This window comes from Glossina fuscipes, unplaced genomic scaffold, assembly GCF_014805625.2.
Source record: "Glossina fuscipes isolate IAEA_lab_2018 unplaced genomic scaffold, Yale_Gfus_2 28, whole genome shotgun sequence".
NCBI lineage: Eukaryota > Metazoa > Arthropoda > Insecta > Diptera > Glossinidae > Glossina > Glossina fuscipes.
The window spans coordinates 6,508,936-6,530,545 of NW_023998423.1; the positions used below are offsets into that span (position 1 = coordinate 6,508,936).

The following is a 21,610-nucleotide window of genomic DNA, read 5'->3' on the forward strand; positions in this document are numbered from 1 at the left end:
TTATGAAAATAAGAAACAAGAAAAGAGAGCGTGAGAGACTAAAATATATTAAGCTTACGCTGAACATTAAGAATATGCGAATTTTTTCTTCCAGCGGGGACTCTTAAAAAAGAGGAAATTTTATTACGTACTGAAAACAAGCGAATAATATAGACAATAATCTTTACTTAAGGAAAGCTATACAAATTATTTTAAATAAATATTTTTAAAAAATAAGTAAGAACATTGTAGTCGAACAAGGCCGACCATTAAATACCCTACACCACAGTATCTAAAGCAATTCTTATTTATATTCTAGAACGTAAAAATTATATCTTGTTTGTAGATAAATTCGAATTTTACAAATCTGTATTCATGGGGAATCGGGTCCAAAACTCAACCTAATATAGTACAAGATTAATTCTTAAGTAGGCGCGGATGGTCTAAATTTTGTAGAGTTCATTATACTCTACACCACTTGTGGTGCAGGGTATATTAACCTTGTCCGGTCCTATGTAACATGCAGAAGGGCTTAAGATAGATCCATCTCTTGTTGTACCGATTGATTCAGAATCGTAATCAGAATTGATCTAGACGTATTTGTCCCTCTGATGTCTATCTATGTAAATTTGTGTTGAAGCTGCATGTCGCAATTTTTGAGATATTTCCATGAAATTTGGTACACTGACGTTTCTTAACCCAAGGACGACTGCTGTTGAAAATGGTTGGCGTTGGTCGACTCTTTCGATGACTCTTCAGAATAGGCCGCTATGTGGAAAAAAATTGCAATTTTCAAAATTTGTCGGCAAAAGTGGCTAAGTAGTTGTTTATGGGCATTGTAAATTGGTGTGAAAACTTTGGACTGTTTGGGACGAAATATAATTTTCAATGCTTCACTACGAAAATCGTATCATAATAGTAATTTATCATAAAGACATCGATTGTACCAAATTTGGACCATCTCGGCCCATTTTTTGGATCCTACTCTAACAAGGATTTTCATGAAAATTTATCTTTTGTATAAAATTGATGCATAGTAGTAATTTTATAAAAAAATAAGAATTGCATTAGATAATGTGGTGTGTGGTGTTTTAAGCTGGCCCTTGCCCAACTGCAATGTTCTTACTTGATTTTATATTATTATTTTATGTTTTTTTTTTTCGTTAAATTAAAACTCATATAACAAGGGCGTGTTCACAGTAGTTTTGAGAAAGTCAGGGTTTTTCAAAACTCGTGAGCTAAAGCTCAAATACTAGTGTTTCAGCCTTAAAGAAGCTTATTATAAATCTGTCTATTTGCTTTATGGTTTTAAAAAGTTCTAAACACTGGAGAAATACTATCTCACTATATGCTCATGGGAAGTCTACAGCTATTTGAAATACTATTTTCTTTGAATTTAGTGGGTGGAAGTATTTTTGTAAATTTTATGTGTAAATTTTCAGTTTATAGGACGTTATGGACGATAACATCCGCAAACAGTATAAACCTTTATTTTGTTCTGGCCATATTTTTTCGCCACATTTATGGAAAATTCAAATATTGATAGGATTCAATAGATCTTTTTACAAAGCAACGAATCCTCGCTTATGTAAATAAAATAAAATTACATAATCATTAACATCGAGATTGAATTATTATCACTAACCTTAACCCTATCGACGTAACTGCGATCGTGTGTTTAAAACCTCATATCTCTTTATGTAGCAATCTTTGTGTGGTAGTTTTTCCTTTAACTTTTATATGCATATTGTTACCAATTTTCTTTTATTCAAATTTGGAAACGTAGACAATTGGCAACAATATGCATTTAAGAATTAAACATAGATATTGGATATAGGTATATCAAATATTAAGAAAATAGAATGTTGTATATATCTATATTTAATACATTTTTTTTGTCAAAATTTTTCTTTTAAGAAGAGAAAAGGCAAAATATACATATGTATATATCTTTTAAGAGTAATTTTGCTTTGCTATATGTTCTTATAGAATCGTTTTATCAGCATGGGAATAAAATTTTATTTGCTGTGTTTTTCTTATGGAAGAATTTCTGTTTTGCTTCTATAAAAATTTTCATGCAAAGATTTACGTAAAATATATGAGACAAAACGCAGTTTACACGTGCGATAGATCGTAATATCGTATTTACGTTATGGCGTCAGCATGAGCTTAAAATTTGCGCACGATTGCACTAATCAAACATTAACTCGAGCATAATGGATGACATATACTGGCGAAACCTTAACTTGTATTTCACTCAAATTTCAGACGATTTAAGCTTTCTCTTTTTCTATGCATAACGCGTGTTAACCCTATTCCTTTTCAAATCCCGTAAAAAAAAGGGAAAATCTCTTGAAAATGGCAAGACTGCGCGTGTATTATGTACATTAATTAGTTGAGTGTTAGTTAGCTGGTGCACTCTTAGTAAAGTTCAGTAAAAATTAAAAACTCCTTTGTTGCGGACGTTATTTAGTTAGTGCGGAGAGAGACAAATTTTTCGACGCGTGTGAGAAGTAGTTAAATACAATCTTGTGTACGTGTGTAAATGCACTTAAATATATGTATACTAGTATTATAGAAAAAAAATATATGTTTAAAATTCTGCAAAAAAAAGCTTCTATAAATGTTGTAAGAAAAGTGGAAAAAGTGAATACACATAAGCAAATTTAATAAAAAAATTCATAATTATGAGATCAATAGAAAAAAGTTTATGAAATGTATTCATATATTAAAGACGAATAACTTAATCATATTAAGATCTATTAAAATAAGACTGATACAAAAAAAAAAAAAAAAAACAGTCGTGGGAAAAACATTCATATCACGAAATTTCTCAAGGCATCGTTTCCCATATAAAAGAAAAAGTAAAGGTAAAAAAAACGTCTCAATTGCAAACAAGTTTAGCTTTTTTTTCTTTTAAAGTTTTTTTTTCTTGTTTATTTTCGTGAAAAATTAAAATGAACTCGTAAAAGATGTAATGCATGCAATTTTGTGTCTTGTGTAAGATTGCGTTTGTGTGCGCTTATAATCAAGAGGAATGAGTCAAGACAAATATCTAAATACGACAACCAGAGTAACCAACTATTCTGAAAACGAACATATGACAAAATACCAATAAAAATAATTAAGGTATATATATGTATATATATATATATATATATATAGAAATGTATATATGTATTAATCACACGTATAAACACACCACTTTCTCATGTAAATGAGTTTGATTTATAAATGAAAACAATTGGAAATAAAAAAAAGAACAAATCGATTCTAATTTTAATTAAATGCAAATTTTTACTTTTGAAGTTTATTGAAATGTTCTTTATATATAAATTGTTGTATATCTTCGGTAGTATCTTAGTATCGCCTTTAAGTAATAAACGCAATCAAGTTGCATGAATGAAAATCGCAAATCTACGATATTCCTCATATGAAATTAGTATATAAATTCTTGAAAGATGTTGATGTTTATGAGCGCGTCGTGCGGCATCAACGTTTATCTTATAATAAGCTTTTATTCATTTTAATTAATTTTACCACTTGTTAAATGTTACAGTTGCTCGCTACTGTTTATTAATTATACTTCAGTGCTTTTTGAGGAAAATCCTCTAAACATGTGGAAAATTAGGTTTGAGGAAAATCCTCTAAACATGTGGAAAATTAGGGCAAAGTGGGATCATTTTTTGACCCCTCTCATATAGAAACGTTCTCACAACTAAAAACAGTTCATACGGCATCCAAGTCTAACTTCTTTATGATGAAAGTTTGTTCATATTTGTGAGTTGATTTCTCAACATGGCAAATAAACTTTTATATTGCAATGATGTCTATCACGGGGATAAGTGAAGATCAATAAAATCAAGTTCTTGGGGGATATAATTAACTTTGCCAAACTTGGATCACGCCTACTCAGCGTTTGGGGGTTTGTCTCATTTAGTGATTCTTATGAAATTCTTCTTTTCAATGGAGCAGCATGGGATTTTAGTCAATATTTTTCCGAACTTTGAGATCGAAGTCATCCATAAGATGTATTTAAATAATAGTTTGTTTTCAGTTTCATCATATCTGTCTTTAGTTTTGATCTGTTCAACTAAAAAAGCGGCTTTCAAGTGAAAAGTGCCAAGTTTCCATGCCAATGTTCAAATAACATAGACTCGGCCCAGATCATTAAGCTGAGCAAAGAGATTTGATATTTAATTTTGTGGGTACCACGCATAGTCCACTCAGATTGCTAATAGTCTACATCTAAGAAATGTCTACCAAATGAAGTGCAATTTACGAGTAGTGAGTAAGTAAGTGAAGGAAAACAGGGACAAAGCCTCTTCATGCGTTGTTGCGTATGTTGTCATTACTTCTTAAATGATGAGTATAATAAAAGTATAGGAAGAAGAAGGAATAAATAGTGTGTAATGAAAGTCAAAGTAAGAGTATAAATTCGGAAAACTAAGCCCAATGAATACAAATTTGTGATATGAAATATTATTATTCTTTTTTTATTTTTAACTTTTAGTACGAGTCATAAGTAATTTTCGGCGCAACTAGATAGAATCGATTGCTCGGATTTAGGCACAACAAGTCACCGAAGCGAACTACTTTTTCTTCAGTTAGAAATTGGTTTGTAAAATTTCATTCGATATGACCTTAAAAGACGAGACGTCCTTCCGGTTTTTGACGACAGGCTTTTAAAAAGGCAATATTGGAACAAATTCTCACCAATGAAAACGTTGAATACCTCATAATCAACTGTTAAATTGATATAATTTTGTAATTCAATTAAGACAAAATGTCTGATAAAAAAACGGAAGTTACTTATGACTCCATCTAATAATTACTGCGGTATAAACACCAATTTGCTGGTTAAACATAGACAAGTGGATAGCTGTTAAGATAATAGTTTTTTTTTTTTTTATAACAATCAATAAAATATTTTTCATTTTCTAAAAAACTGTTGTAAAAATATTTAAGCTAGACGTGTGCTTATTATTAGCATCTCTTATAGTCGATTATGCAGAGCGGTTCTCATTTCAACTTTCATTTTGGCTTCTTTAACAACTTCAAATTTATGGGTAAAGATACTTTAAAAAATCTTACTTATTACGGTGGATTTGTGAGCAGGTGGTGCCCGTTTTCAATTTACTTCTAATAATTTCAATAAAAAAAAAAAGAAAGAAAGACCGGTACATACGAATGCGCTTAACATTATTAGATTTTCTGCTGATCAGAGTTATATTGATTTGGCCAAGAAATATTAGCTTTCGCGGTTATGAAAATTCACTTATATTAGACTGCTATTAATACAACATGCAATTTAAAACTTTACTGCGGGAATTTTCATAAGAAGAAATAAAATTTTTTTTGAATTCTGTGTACGCGAGTTATTTACGTATTTTGTTTTATTTACATTTGTCATGCATTGAGGTGAAAATTTTTTTTAATTATTTTGAAATGAAATTAGTTATGATCACAAGAATTAGATATTCGAGCTATAAAAACTTTCATTCAGCTGGGGTACTGTTGTTTGTTTATGTTTAAGTCTTATTTAAAAAAAAAAAGTTATTTACGTTATCTTTAAATACGTTCACGGTTTTTTATTTATGTTTTTTTTTTTTTTTTTTTTTTTAATAAACGAAATAAACAAATTATTTTGTTCATAGAATAATGAAATAAAAATGCGCGCTAAAATGTCATGAAAATAATTGACTTTAGTTGGAAAAAAACAAAAATATAATAAATTTACTCATAAAACAACAAAAATCGTATTTCGATATCGGCAAAAATATTATTGTGAATGATTCTACGCAATAAAATATCTTAGAAATCCTTAACTATTTCACAAGGAAAATCTGTGAATATTAATACAATAAACAACACGTAGGAATATTATAATCGGACAAGGTCGACCATTAAGTACGCTACACTACATTGTCTAACACAATCCTTATTTTTGTATCATATTACTGTTATGGGTCAATTTTCTACAAAAAATCAATTTTCATCAAAATCCCTATTAGAGTAGAATCCAAAAAATAGGCCGAGAGATTCAAATTTAGTACATGGTTAATGTTTTCATGTTAAATTACTATTCTGATACAGTTTTCATGATAAAGTATTGAAAATTATCCTTTGCCCCAACTGGTCCGAAATTTTCATAACAAATTAGAATGCACAAAATACTACTACTTAGCCACTTTTGCTTAGAAATTTTGAAAATTGCATTTTTGTTCCATATAATGACTTTTCAGAATAGGTCGTTCTAAGGGGAGTGGTTGGGGAAGTGAACCGGTGCGAACCACTTTCGATAGAGTTCGTCCTTGAGTCCAAACAGGTCACTGTACCAATTTCATCGAGATAGTTCAAAAATTGCGACCTATAGCTTGAACAAAAATTTACATGAACAGACACTATTCGGGCAGATAGGCTTAGATTAATTTTGAATATGATTCTAAATCGATCGGTATAATAAAACGTGGGTCTATCTTAAGAACTCGTACGTGTTACATACTTCCGCACAAACTTATTATAGCGTGCACTACAAATTGTGTAGGATATAACCTGAAATCAGCAAAGAATGGGATCTTTAATGGGTAAAAGCTTATTGATGCTTTACATATAACGTATAACTAAAGCCTTAAATTAAAAACTTGTAGGTTCAACATACTATATGGACATGGTCTACGATTAACAACAACTGCAGATGCCTTCTTATTCATAAAAATGATGAATTTCATGACGTAAAACATAAGCTATTTTTTCCATCAAGACATTTATTGAACCCCACGCCACTTGTAAGGAGATGTGAAGTTTGGCGGATGTACATGCCACCGGGAAGGACTTGAGATTTGATATATTAATCGGTTTAGAATCGTTTTATAAATCGATAGCTGCATATCCGTCCGTCTTATGTTTTGGATTGGCCTCGTCCTCGCCAAGGGGGGAGATACACCCATAAACGTGTCTTCACTGGCACTCGGGGACTAATCATCCTTGGGGCGTTGCGTGTGTATCCACGTAAAATACCATGGGAATCTGTTCGTCCTACGTCTGCTCATGCATTAATGTATTTAATATAAGGGTCGAAATTTTCGAAATATTTCGACGAAGCGTGATGCATTGATTTTTGTTTTGGCTCAAACACGAACGATTTTGAAAGTGAATTAAATTGAACCATTTTTACATTTCCCTAGTAGTTTGTGATTTTTAAGCATTCTCAACGAAACTCGGTCCAGTAGCATTTTTTTGCCCTAAATGGATATACAAAAATTTGAATGGAAGATGGAGATGAGATTCTGATCAATCTACCGAGTAACAAAAATAAGTCTGTGTACGTGACAACAAAATTTATTATTATTTCTATTAACTTAGCCAGAGCAGTAGTAAATTGTAAGAGTAAAGTCTTAAAGCACTAGTACCTAAGGCTATTTATTAAAAACTTTGCTGCACTAGAGTTTCGAACGCACGACCATCGAGTTGATAGACGAGACTCTTTGCCTGAGGCGGAGAACAACATTAAATTTTTTAGTATTCCTTGATGAAAGCAGTTGACGAACAATAAATTCTTCGATAAGACAATTAACTTTAACAAACCTAGACTAGGTCACCTCACTCATATACGGGTTATCAAGAAAAGTTAGCCTTTGTAGTAGCAAAGTATAATTTGCCGTATTTTAAGACAGAAATAAATGCAGAGTGGTATCAAGTGAAGAGATGTATGGTATCCGATAGTCGATCTCTTTCGATTATAATTTTTTTAATTGACCTTCTAATAAAGATTCCCCCATAAGGGATTGAAGGCCATATCTATAAAACACATATGAAATATCTATAAATTGTTGTGGGTTAAGCGACGTCACCCACTTTAAAAGCGAAAATATAATTATTCCAGAGAAATATATTTTTTGTTTCAATGTTCTCTTTTAACGGTCTCATAAATTTTATACGCATTTACTGATGTAATCCCATCAGTTAATTATTTGAACATTCCAGCAATATTCCAATGTATTTTCTACCCTACATCATTTGTTACAAGGTGTATTAAGTTAATAGTATAACGCAGAAGGGCTTAAGATAGACCTAACTGTATTACAAAATCATTATCTGAATTGATCGAAGTCCGTCTGTCCGTCTAATGTGTATCCGTTTGAATTGGTATTCAAGCTATAGGTCGCAATTTTTGAGATATTTTGGTGAAATCTGGTACAGTGACGTGTGCTTACTCAAGAACGAACTCCATTCAAAACTTTTTCGCATCAGTCCAGTTTTTCAACTACTCGTCCCATATAACGCCCGATTCTCAAAAGTCGCTATATGCAAAAAGTGCAAGTTTCAACATTTTTTTGGCAAAAGTGGCTAAATTGTCATCTTTCGGGATTGTAAATTGGTATGAAAATTTTTCAACGTCTGGGGCAATTTTAGAACCACCTCTTATATACCGAAAACTGAAGTTCATAGGCCAAAAAGATATGATTTTCAATGCTTCATAATGAAAATAGTAATTTAAGATAAGAAATTTAACTGTACTATCTCGGCTGAGTTTTTGGATCCCATCCTATATATAGATTTTCACGAAAATTGATCCTATGTAGAACAGAAAAAAGTCTAAGTTTAAAATATGTGCTAATGAAAATTCACCCATAATAGTAATATCACAAAAATGTGTTAGACAATGTGGTGTAGGGTATTTGAAGGCCGGTCTATAATGTTCGTACTTATTTTTAATTGCATTCAGCGTCATCGAGCATCGTTTCGCTTAATATCATTGAAATTTAAAAAATGTGATAATGTTTACAGTTTCTTAAGTACCAACGCTTGACAACAATTACTTTAGAAAATGCATGCTGGGCTTTTGCCAGATAAATATATTGTTAACAAAATACGCATAATTCGCTTTAAATGAATTAAGTTCACTTACTTTTCGCAAAAATATTAAGTAAGTAAATTGTGGAAAAGTGTTTTTATTGCAAGCATTTCAGGGTGATCGACTTTTTGACGATAATTGAAAACAATTCATTGCTAATAAGTTCATTGAATTTCTTTAAACAATATCTGTAATGCTTTATTTCCTTTTAAAAACATTCTGACATAATTAATTAAAATTTAATTATTCATTCATTACCAATAATAATGAGAGACGAAATGTCGAAAGACCTATATATTGACTTTAGAATGAATTTCAGCGTCCACCACAAGCGAATCTATAAACAAATCAAAATGCAATATAGTCGAGGCGAAGCCGATTTTTAAATACCCTACATATATATATTTGCCGATGTCATTTGTTCACTTGTCAAAGCATCTGAAAAAATTGAGTTCTTCATAAACACACCTATGGGGAGAGATCTGAAAGATAAATCTGTGTAGTTCATATTTAACATAATAAATTTATACATCAAATAAATATTTTATATCAACTTTTCGCCATAAAATTTGGAAACTTACCTTAACTTACATGCTATAGACGCAATTTTTTACATAGAGAAAGGGACTCAAATTTTGAGTGCGTCTTATCGTCCGAAGGTACCATTGAAATATTTTTTCAATAAATCGTCTGTAAATTTTCAGGTTTGAAAGGACTGACAACAATCGTTCAGCTGACAGTAATACGAACGGTGATATTAACGAGACGAGTGATAGTACCGAGAATGAATATTGCTAATGCGAGTTATGTTAACAATAAATAAAAATTTTTATCTGAAAGTAAAATTAAAATATATTTTTCTAAAAATAATCTTAAAAAATTTGTAGTACATCTTATCGTCCGGGGTCTCTTATGGTTCGAAAAATACGGTATTTCTTCTAAGAGTCTTTAGAGATTATCCGTGATACTTGAACACATCTGAAATTTTTTTTATCTATTAAATATGTCAAAATCATTTTTCCCGACATAGTCTTACAAAATACCATCATTCAATGCATTTTCGAAGTTCTTTGGCAGAGAGATGGATCGTTATAGCAAAGTTCATCAGACTATCTTAAATATTGCAAAAATTGCAAGTTGAACATGAGAAGCCACGTGGGCAGAATATTTTCTCGCTGTGAAATATTAAAAATTGGACAGCTTTGCCATATGAAGGCTTATTTTTTGTAAAAACACTTGTATGCTACGGTTGTTAAAAACACGACCAATCTTGTCCAAATAATCCAGACCGATTTAATATGCTGAAATATACTTAATCTTTATGGTAGTTTTCGAAAATGGAAAATTATTTTCGTATAACAGACTTTTCACAATAAGGCGAATGATCGTAAAAATGTTCCGATCCAATCCATTTTCAATACAGCTTGTTCGTGAAGCAAAACCAATTAGAGTACGAAATTTCGTCAAGATATTCCAATAATTGCGAAGTGTAGATTTAAATCCGCCAGGCGGACAGATGGACAGATATGCTTAAATCGATTCAGAAAATAATTTCAAGTCTATATACATAGATTAAACAGTGTGTCTGTCTCAAGTTCTTCTTCTTCTTTTTGATATTGCTCATATCTGCACAAAGTTAATATGCTCTTAGTACAAGTGTAGGGTCTAATAATCTGCTTAATATTTATCAACTATTTATTGCGAAGAATAAACTATAGAAAAAGAATTGAAATACAATGAAACAGTGGCGCGAAATATCACCAAAATTAGCTTGGTGTCATGATACAGAAGTACACAAATGTCAAGGTCATTGTGTGTTCCTCATAATCTAAGTCAATCAGACTATGCAATGAAAACATATTTTTACAAAGTTTTCGATATGACGGCATTGATGACTATTTACTTAGCAGACCTAAGTGATGCTTCATGCCAAAGAGATAGATACAGTTTTGCGTATGATTTATGATTGCCAGGCATGAATTGTATGCATTTTGATTTTTAAACCCCCCCCCCACTAATAGCAATGTTACTTATGAACAAAGTCTGCTTATCTTACAACTCGATAAATTGAACATTGGTCGTCCGAATAAAAGATATCATACACATCCGCTTCAGGTCTTTTAAGCTTCGCATACACTTACAAAGTTCCCAAAGTTCACAGCAATTGTCGGCTATGACTACTACAGTATCAATGGGTAATAAGCTGCAAATAATGATGATGTTGATGATGATGACAGAGCAGCAATGGTATTGTTGTTGTTGTTGTTGTTGTTGCCGACAATAAATCAAACAATTGCGATTTTCACTGTAGATAGCGACAAAGTCGCGTTTGCTTTGGTCACAGCTGTGAATGAAAACTTAATTGCGAAGTAAAATGCTATGATGGCAGACAAACGTAGTCAGCAGTCACGTTATTGATAATTGAATTTGTAATTGGATTTCGTGCATTAGCTTCTATAGGCTTTTCTAGACTAAACAAAATCTATTTGTTTTCTGTATGAAAAGCATGATGCTTTTCTTTTCTCAAGTGAAAGCTGTAGGTAGAGGAAAGCCACCCGAAGTGTGGGCGAATGTGAATGTATATTCGGTTTATATAAAATATGTTTGTGTCTATTATGCTATTATTGCAAAGGGATGAGCTGTTAATTTCTTTACAATCCGTCTCTCGCTTGATACTATTAGTTTGTATCGTACCGTATCGAAACCGTGCTTTATAAGTAGCGTGTTAAACGAGGAGTACTACAATTAGTAATTCATCACTACAGTGTTATACAAAGTCCAAGTGTATATAAATTTGACCGTGACTTTCATATCTACTGTTCAAAGCGTAGTAGTATTTGGCCTATTCACCACTTGGGGCGCTTGGATTCAGTTTGGATTAAAAAAACGATGGACTTTGTCTAATTAGGTCTACGGACAGACGTTTAACAAAAAAAAAAAAACTCTCTTTGAATGGCGGGAGAAGCCTCCTTAAATAATTTCCTTTCTATGTAGTCGTGGTTGTGTTGGTACCAAATCTAAGCGATTTGAACGAGTTTCTGCGACTTCTTATGGTCGAGCTGGTGATATGGTTGAGAGCATTATATGCGTCACTCCTTCTTTTTGGACAATGAAAATCTGTAGACAATGGGATGCCATATTATTCGTTGTCATGATAATGGCGAAGATAAGTTCCAGCAAATACATTGTAACATACCACTAAGCGACGAGCTGAAGCAATCTTGTTATGTAAGAATGTCGACTTGTTTAGTTCAATATTCGGTAAAACGTAGATCGAATGCATTAAAAGAAAGTCAGGAAATTCAAATCGAAAAACATAGGAAAATAGATGAGGATCCAGTATCGTACCTCAATTTTGATCCCTTACCTTACGCATGGACATATAACGTTACACTTGAAACTTGCTTAATAATTAATAATCTTGTGTATCTATATGTTAAAGTCGTCCATCTAGTTGTGAACACCTGACCGTCAGAATAGGGAAAAATAAGCTAACAATGGTGATCGCAACTACACATTACGTGGAGGAAGAGTTGTTTCCTTCTTCCAGAAAAGATAATTTCTCAACATTATTAAAGGCATTGTTTTCCAAATCAACTCAGTTCACGTTAGACGCGAGATGTGGGAAGAGAGAGAGAGAGAGAGAAAGAGACAGTAGCCGCTATAAACTATTTATCTATCTTTCTGAACGTCCTTGGCAAATGGAAGAGTGATTTTCTCCTGTTTTCTGGGAGAGGATTGGGGGGCAATTTCCGGCACGACGTACTTCTCTCGGCATATGGGGATGAAGGTACGCTTTCAGATTAAAATGTGTTTTTGAAAAGATCTTAGAAACTCATATCCATATCTTCGTTATATTAATTATTTGGGAGAAGAACACCTAATAATGATTTGTTTGTCAGCTAATCAAAATTTTCCTTAAGGCATACCTTAAATAGTAAATGTAAATTTCGTATTTATTCGCTTCGTAAACAAAAGAACTACCAATCAACTCATTTCGTTTGTAAGCAAAAAGCACAAAGTAAACATCAATGACTTCATAAATTCTATGGATGTACTTTTTACAAGCAGCACACACTTTATCATAGAAGATAGAATTGTCCCCTTACCATCCCCTATTTTCCATTGTTTGACTATTTCTCAAGCAATTGAGTATTCAAGCAATTGCTTAGTAACAACACCTAAATATCGTCAATGTGGAGTATAAGTCAAATTTAGTTGAAAGTGTGAAAACTTATTATTAAGTACAATAAAGCAAACAATTATTTTCGCGATTAAGTGCCATAAGTGAAACAACAAACAACAACGACAAAACCAGACAACTGAGTAAACAAACTAATAATGCCTTGTAATGCGGGGAGGAGAGTAACAATAAAAAAAAAAAAAAAACACCAGCTATATATTTTCTACCTTAGAGTGCACCTTAAACATTCATCACCTGGCGAGGAGATTACTTTAAGCAGAACTACACGCAGTGCAAAATTCTGTACCACGTTTCTCTGACAACTACTCATCTATTTCAAGTGCAGATCGAAAAGATTTTCTGCATCAACATTCGACTCTCTATATTAAGTTTTTCCAATCACGATGAGAATATCAGATGCCTTCCACTTGGGCGTTGCAAACATACTTACAAAAGTAATATGTCTCCAGTCTTTTGATAAATAGTTTTCGAATTAGTTAAGTCAACTGATATTTAGCAATTAGTCATATTTATTTGCTAATGTAAATATGCAGTTTCGCTGCATGGAAGGTCTACAACTTTTGATAAACAACCTGCAGAATTTTATTGGCAGAGATATTCTACGATTTAAATGCTTTTGTGTAGGCGTAAGCTTATCTTCATTGAATGTGAATTAGATAGAAAACAGGCGGAGCAGTTCTGATTCCGATCACGGAGAGAACGGAGAGAAAAGTTAAACGTATTCCGAACAAGAAAACATAGTTCCGGATAGCCACCACTGATCATTATCAGGCCCATCACTCCCTTAAATAAGAAAGTTGTTGCACAACTTTTCTTTGTCTCTAAGCTCTACTAGGCTTTCTTGCAAGACTGTAAGTAAATCTCCTCTCGAGTATCTCTTCCAAGTCAACATTGAACACATTATCAAATTTTCAAAGAAATCGGGCAGCTCATTGTGTGTACTCGCCTCTTACCGAAACTCTAAGCTTTGTCACGATCCAATAGTTGATATAAAAAGTCTCCGCGTTTTTTTGATCTTTTTTTTTTGTACTTCTTTTAGTAGACTGCTCTTTTCAAATGATTCCAAATTGTCATGCAGTAGATGTTTAGTGCCTCCCGTATTTCCTTACAGCTTGCGTGCCAGTTATAAAGTTTCCTCAACGTTTTCAATGCCTGGCCGACCAGAGCGAGATGCATCTTTCACATCTAAATCTTCGGAACCGAAATGAGGAAAGCATTTTTAGGTTCTTTGTTCAAGCACATCTTTACTTCGAAAATTTTCATCATGACTTATCTTTTTTATAGTAAAATAGCATCGCATAACCTATTTCTTCAAGTATTTCACTCATTTTCAAACCAATATAACTTTTTATACGAGCAAAGAATTGGAAAATTATCTTCACGAAAATTATAAGCTGAAATTATACCTTTTAAGCACTTGGTCGGTTGAGACAATCAAGTGAGTGTTGCCCGACACCAACTTCGTCTAGCGGCAAAAAACCGCGGAGACCTTTTATATCACCCATTATTAAATCCCGGCCAAAATGCTGTAACCAGAAGAACGATTTATTCACTGAGCCTATCTAAATGGACACACAATCAAACACAAAATCTTACTCATTCTTCTTCTTCCTTGAATTGCTTCTAGCAGCAACTCTACGCTGTAATGTGCTTAATTGCCGAAGCGTATCTTTCTTAGCATTTTTTCAAAAAGCGATAAATAGTGAATAGTGAACAAATACATTAATTATATATTAAATCATTTTCTACTTGTTACATAACTTGATTATCGACTTTTATAATACGTTCTTATAATTAAAATACGATAATTACGTAGGCACTTCCCCTGCTATCTTTATACCCCGTAGATTTTAATCAAAATCCGAAAATATTATGAAAATTTCAAATATATGTTCAGAGTGAAGAGTAAGCTAAGGCAAAGGAATAATTGACAAGAAATAAATTTTCTAACTGTACTAACCATTTTTTTTCTTTCCTTTAGCTTATTAGACCTTGATGAGAAAAAGCACTAGTTTCCCGTAAAGCTGATCTTTTTGAGAGTGCACGGATAAATTTCGTAATTAAACTTTACATATATACAATATTTTGAAACGGATCGATAATGGCAGATGTCTTTGAGGAATAAAAGAGAAATAAGGTGCGGAAGGCTTTGTCGGAATGAAAGGAAAGTAAGGAGCGAACTTTGCTTATCTATCATCAATATATAAAAATTGCAAAATGTCATTCTGATCGTGGGCATGTCAGTCAGTCGTGGGTACTAGAATCACTTTGGCCCTATAAGTTAGATACCATTAGATGTGCCACTAAAGACCACAAAAGTACTCTAGGGTCGTTGAATTTCCGCCCGATTATGATCAATTTAGGACGTGACCTGCAACCATAGGCTAGGAATGTAAGTGGCTAAGCATTTGTTTGCCTTTGCTCTTACGAAAATTTGATCAAGAAGATGACCACACTGACGGAATCTTGGGGTTTAGTTAAAAATTGAGAGAAAGAACACGGTTTGTGATGGCTGTTTGTTAGTGTGTTAGTGTTACATTATAAAGAGTTCAACAAAATGAATATACCACCATTGCCAAGTAAAGGCTAAAAGTCTTAATGACGATCAGATTATTTCAAGTTAACTTAATTACTTGTTTACCGCGGATAGAGAATATCTTCTACAAATATCATGTTTTTCTTATAAACAATTGCATTGTAGGCTTTTACTTTTTGTGTTCCGTTATTTCGAGTATAATTTTGTAAAAAAATGTTATCAGTACTTGTTTATTTATTTTTTCAAGACAACTGAAATGCTCGCAATACTTTTGCCCACCTTTAAATTTTAATTGACTTTAACAGTTAATTTCGTTAAGCATTAATTAAGCATTTATATTATACACACCACGTATTTGCAAAGTACTGCAGTACACTTCGTAAACATTATAAAGTATGTCTACAGATATGATCACCTTGGACTGGGATATATCGATTTAATGACATCGATCGATTTGTTTGTCTCTTGACTTCGATTGCATAAATTATTGTGCAATTGTAAGATTTTGAGTTGAAAGTGTACGGTACTTTAGAAGGGATAGTTCTAATGGACGGATAAATGTAAGACAGCGCCTTGAGACATCACTGCAATGATCTGACAAAATCGAATAGAGAATTGATTAAAATAATTGATCTGAAAGGTGGGAGAACCATATGCAGGGAGCATAAAACGCCCACGAAAGAGCGGGCTAAGTAAGATAATCAGGCAATTGTTCGATAAGTCCGCTCTAACGCGAATATTCACCTAGACCTTGACTGCCACTAATTCAGTCTACGATTGCGTGAGGAATGCGTGCCTCGAGCCTAAGTCAAAAAAGTGAAATTGCGTATGCTTGTTATAGCAACAAATGTCCGCGCAACGATGAAGACAACTTCTTATTGGAAGTCGCGTGTCAAGTTTGAGAATAAATCAAATCCGCCAGAGATTTGTTGCCAAACAATTATCAAAACAGTACGGATTTTCGGTGTTTCTTGTAGATTGATAGATGAATACCTTAGACCGCGCAGGCTACTGATAGGGATAAAATAATAGGACTTGAGCCGAATGTCATTTTCGATTTTATAGCGAAGATACCTCTTCCTTTTGTTATTAACATTGCAATGGTTGTTAAAAGCCGTAGCAGGATGTTTTTAGCGTTTTCGTCAAATCATTTTACATGAAATTACTTTCGCTTGCATTGCCTTCAAATCGTTAAGTGATTAATTTCGAGCAAAAAACATATGGTTTTCATTTACATGTGAACATGTAGTGGTGAATAGAAAGTGAAGAAAAAAATAAAAGAAAATGAAAAATAGAAATTGTTAACCATTTAACTATCAAGCAACTTAGGTTTTGGCTTTCGCTGAAATTTCACGAGCCCTGTGTATCGTTTTTATTTTTTTTATTTTTTTTTTAAAGCAAGCAAGCATGCACAGATATATGGATGCAGCATTATCGACGAACACAAATGGACACAAAACGTAGAGAGTTGAAGTCATCCATTTCAAGCAAGTTTCACTGCAGTTGCGATTAACTGAATAGTGATTTGCTTATACCCTACAAGATTGGTGGCGCGTGGCGTATTAACTTTGCGCGAATGTGCAGAGAAAGATTTGAGTTAGACACACATTTTCTTATGGCAATCAATTCAGAATCACTTTCTGAATCGGTCCAAATTTTTTCTATCCGTCCATCGGTCCATCGGTCGTTTTCTGAAGATTTCTTGTACCAAGTTTGAACCTGCTAGGTCTAATTTTTGGGATTACTTCCCTTATAAGGATGACCATTAAAAAAAATACAATGATTTTTGTATTCTACAACGAATATAGGTGAAGTGGCTGATGGCTTTGCCCGGATTACAAACTTGCTTTTTTTTTTAATTTTTTTTAAGTTTCAGAGGAAATTATGGCAATGCCTTAAAAAGCACAAATATCGCCTATTCCATCCATCGCAGTTGTTCGAGCTTGCAAAGGCGCAACGATTGCTAAAAGTTTAAAAAAAAAAAAGCGGAAGTAGTTTTGATAAAGCAAATGTACGATAGGGGATAACCAAAATTCGTATTCAAATTATTAAACTGATATTTTTCATATTTATTAATCTTCCTATTCGTATTATTGTTGGCAATTGATTGTCTTTCTTGTTGTTACTGGTTATATGTCATAATGGCATAAGGAAATTGAAAAAGTAAATTTCCTACAAAATTTTATTTGCTAAGCATAAACGACTTAAGAGACAACAACGCGTATTGACTTGTAATAAGACAAATGCGGATAGCGATATGTAATATCATAATACCAATGTTGTGGGCATAACGCGCACATAATTACGGAAATTCGCAATGCTTTCAAATATGTTATCAATCATTTTTTTTTTTTTTCTCTCAAATGCACATTTGTGACAAAGGCATCATAGTCGTGTGGCACAATTAGTATGTGACCTTGTAGCGTTTTTACGCAAACTTTGCATACAATTCGATCAACGTAACAATTGATTTCATATTGAATGCGTGTTAAGCTCAACTCATAAAGTAATTAAATCAATTGTATTTATTTTTTTTTTCTCTTCCTATCTCTTTATAGTTTTTAAACATTTGTAACTGAGCCGTCGCCTTATCAATCCTATCGGACATTGAGGAATTTTTGATTCGCTTAGAAAATTGGATATAAGGTTTACGTTCGAGCAGCAACAATCATTAATTGTTTAAACTGTTTTACGCAAAAGGGAATGGTATATTTTTTGGGGGATTGGGGCATGGGAGATTCTGACTGTACGTCATATCATCAACATGTACCTAATGCAATACAACAACATTTTCATCATCATCAGCATCATCAGCAGCAGCAACAGCAACAACAACAACAACAACAAACGCAACAGTTACAGCATGAACATCAGCATCAGCAAGTTGGAGAAGTTGCTCCATCATTGAATCAATTATCATCAAAACAATTTAGCAATAGTAACGCGAATAATGCAACATTATCGTCTACTGGTTTGAAAAGTCACAATATTGCGGATGAGAATTTTATTCAATTACCACAATATGTTGTTACCAGTAGCTCTTTGGTCACTGCCAATTTGCAACAACTTTCTGTAAGCAGTCATAATAGTAGTCACTGCACAACGCCCATAAAATCGTTAGCTAACGTAAATTTCAATAACGTAAACACCTCCGCCTCCTCCTCCCCTTCAATAATAACTGTACAACCAGCGGCGGCGGCGGCGGCTGCGGCAGCAGCAACTACGCAAACAACTTACAATTTGGTTAATACCGCTGCCGCTTTGCATCAGTATTTCGGTCAACAACACCAACAACAATATCAACAACGGAAATGTTCAAATTCTCGTACAGGTAATCTTGGCTTTGGTACAAGCAACAATTATGTTGACGCCACAACAATCACAAATACCACTACTACTGCTACAATTACTACGAGTACTACTACCACTACTACTACTACTATTAATGCGACAAAAATAAAACAACTAGGAATTACCGTTACGACATCGTTGCAAACGCAGCTAGGCAAGGATTCTTTGGAAAATGAGGATGAAGTTGCATTACAGCCGCTTTCTAACCAGGTTAGTATGACTTTCTTTTCAAATGTAATTATACTTAAAAGCAACCGCAGATTGCAAGCAAAACACAAAAACACAACAAAAAAAAAAAAAAGAAAACAATTAAAAACAAATAACGTAAGGTTAATAGATTGTTAAGCGAAAAGCGCATTTGCTGCACACTCATGAAAAGACCCGCATACATACCCGCATAAGCAAATAAGTTCTAAGAAGTAAGCAAATGCTAGTAATACGGAAATTAGAAACAAGGTCAGTTTTAGTAAGAAAAAGAAGCCAAACACGCAAGAATTAATGCATTTATAGAAATTTACCGGAAGAATTTCAAACAACTAATCTTTCCCTCAGTTACTCAAATAACAAAAATATAATCGGATAAAATTATGTTGTTTTCGAAATTGTTGACGACATTGTGACACAAGTAATGACGATTCTTCTTCAAAGAGAGAGAATTATATTGTAAATTAGCAAGAGTTAAGAAAATGTTAAATAAAACGGTGCCTAATTATGTAGAACCGAGCAGTACCGAGTCAGTTGTGCAAATGAGTTCACCTGTCACCTGAAATTGTTTACATGACGAAATTTTCGGCTTAGGTAAATCGCGGTTTGGCGATTGTAAGGCACAAGTTTCAATTGTTTACAGGCTGTCGCTCAGATGAATGTCACGTTATTCTTTTTCGAAATTGGAAAACACTGCCACCTAACCCGTGGCAATATTTAGGTTCGCTTGGGCTGAAAATGCGTTAAAGTATGAACCAGAGAGTGGTTTGCGGGATTCCATGCAAAAAGATTTAATCTGTAGCTTCACTAGAATTATTCTATGAAGAAGTTCACTAAACAAAAGTCCAGCAAATACTCAAAAAGAGCTTATTCTAGAGTTAAGAATAAGTCAAGAAGCATAAGGGAAAGATGTAAAAGGAAAGAAAACGGGTTCTTCTTGAACACTAACCGAAAACAACACAAATCGAAGGGTTGACGTTAGCTTGCTAGTCACTATAAAAGCAAGCATTATCTTCACCTAATTATTTCGGGCTATGAAAAATGAATCTCTTACGGCATGAGTTGAACGGGGATCACTATTGACCTACCTTGCAAAGACATAAATATTCATGGCCATTTGACTTAAATACCACCAGTTTAGACCCATGTCTTTACACTTTGATATGCATTGGAAGATAGCTAGTAATCAGTTAAAACACTATAGTCACATATGTCCACTCAAATTTTCGGAAAAATCGAACGCGTCATGTTTTATGAATGAAACAATTTCAAGTGACAGAACTTTGTTGCATAAGTAGTAGTATTTTTAAATTCTCTGAAGTAATTCGGAGGCGTTCGTCGCCTCAACGATTGATGAAATGTACTAACTACTTACGCTTTTTCTAGCCATTCTCAAATTTCTCTAATTTATTTTTGAAGCGATTCGCTCGCGAAAGGCTCAAAAGTACTTTTCTACACGTATCATAATCACATAGAAATATTTTGATTTTTACGAAATTCATAGAGAGGGAATAGACTTATAGCGCTATTCAAGCCACGTGAACTCACCGAATTCGAATTTTTGGTTCTACTGAATTCCAAAAAGCCGAATTTCAAATCCACCAAGCATCGATGTTAGTATACTCTATGGTCAGGCCTTTGCATCAAATGTCTGTGATTTCATATAATTTAGCGGCAATTAATCGAAGATCTTCTCAAAATCACATTATGAATATATTCAATCAATTCTCTTTCACTCTGCTTTGAGTTTTTTGATGTTCGAAAAGTGGGTCCATCGTGCGGTGGAAAAGGTCTTCAGCTTACTAAATAGGGTAGGAGAGTAGCTGACAAATCAGATATACAAACAACTTACTCTTGCAACATCTTTCTTTACTCCTTCTACTTCTTGTTTCATTAGCATTGGCAGATTTTAAAGTTCAAAGTTTTTTTAAGGAAAAATAGAAGCGACAGAAAATACAACAAAAGGTTGACGCTAGAAACACTCAAATATTGCAGATACAATGCTATAAGAATTATCTGCAACTATTTTGGAGAGAAAGAAAAAAGTTTTGTGAGTACTTGGCAAGACCAAACACCTTAGACAGATACTACCGGAAAGCTTACAAAATCATTAGAAGGCAGAATTGGGATTTTAGAGTATTCACGGCTTATACATAACAAAAGAGGCAAGAGTGCTATCGGAATGTTCGCTTCAGTTACCTTTCCCCTGAATTTGTAAGGCTTTGAGTAATAGAGGGAAATGGTGTCTAAATGGTTAGGTTAGCTTTGAAGAAATACTTAGCATAGCAGCATCATAAGTTTAGGAAGTACGAGCACATGTAACCTTTGGCAAGTTAAATTTCCACAGTTCCAGTTAAAAAGCTTTCCACTTCATGCAAAAAAAATGCCTCAGAGAAAGCAAACGCATTGCTATGAAAACACTATTGTTATGCTCTTCATGAGTAGTCGAATAGATAGAAAGATCAATAAGTGCGGAAGA

The 21,610-nt window shown here is 33.4% G+C and overlaps 1 protein-coding gene across 4 annotated transcripts in view; it reads left to right on the forward strand.

The window, feature by feature from the left end:
• LOC119636665 overlaps nt 1–21,610 on the forward strand; it is a 50,926-nt gene that overhangs the window by 15,726 nt on the left and 13,590 nt on the right. Inside the window, exons 1-2 of one of the 4 annotated variants that reach the window (XM_038032185.1) lie at nt 2,634–2,849; nt 18,135–19,137. In XM_038032185.1, coding sequence (XP_037888113.1) covers nt 18,280–19,137 — 858 coding nt within the window. In that variant the 5' untranslated portion in view covers nt 2,634–2,849; nt 18,135–18,279. Of the gene's footprint in view, nt 1–2,633; nt 2,850–2,875; nt 3,109–15,021; nt 15,209–18,134; nt 19,138–21,610 lie in introns of those variants that run through there. The other 3 variants (XM_038032187.1, XM_038032188.1, XM_038032186.1) reach the window with 3 other exon arrangements.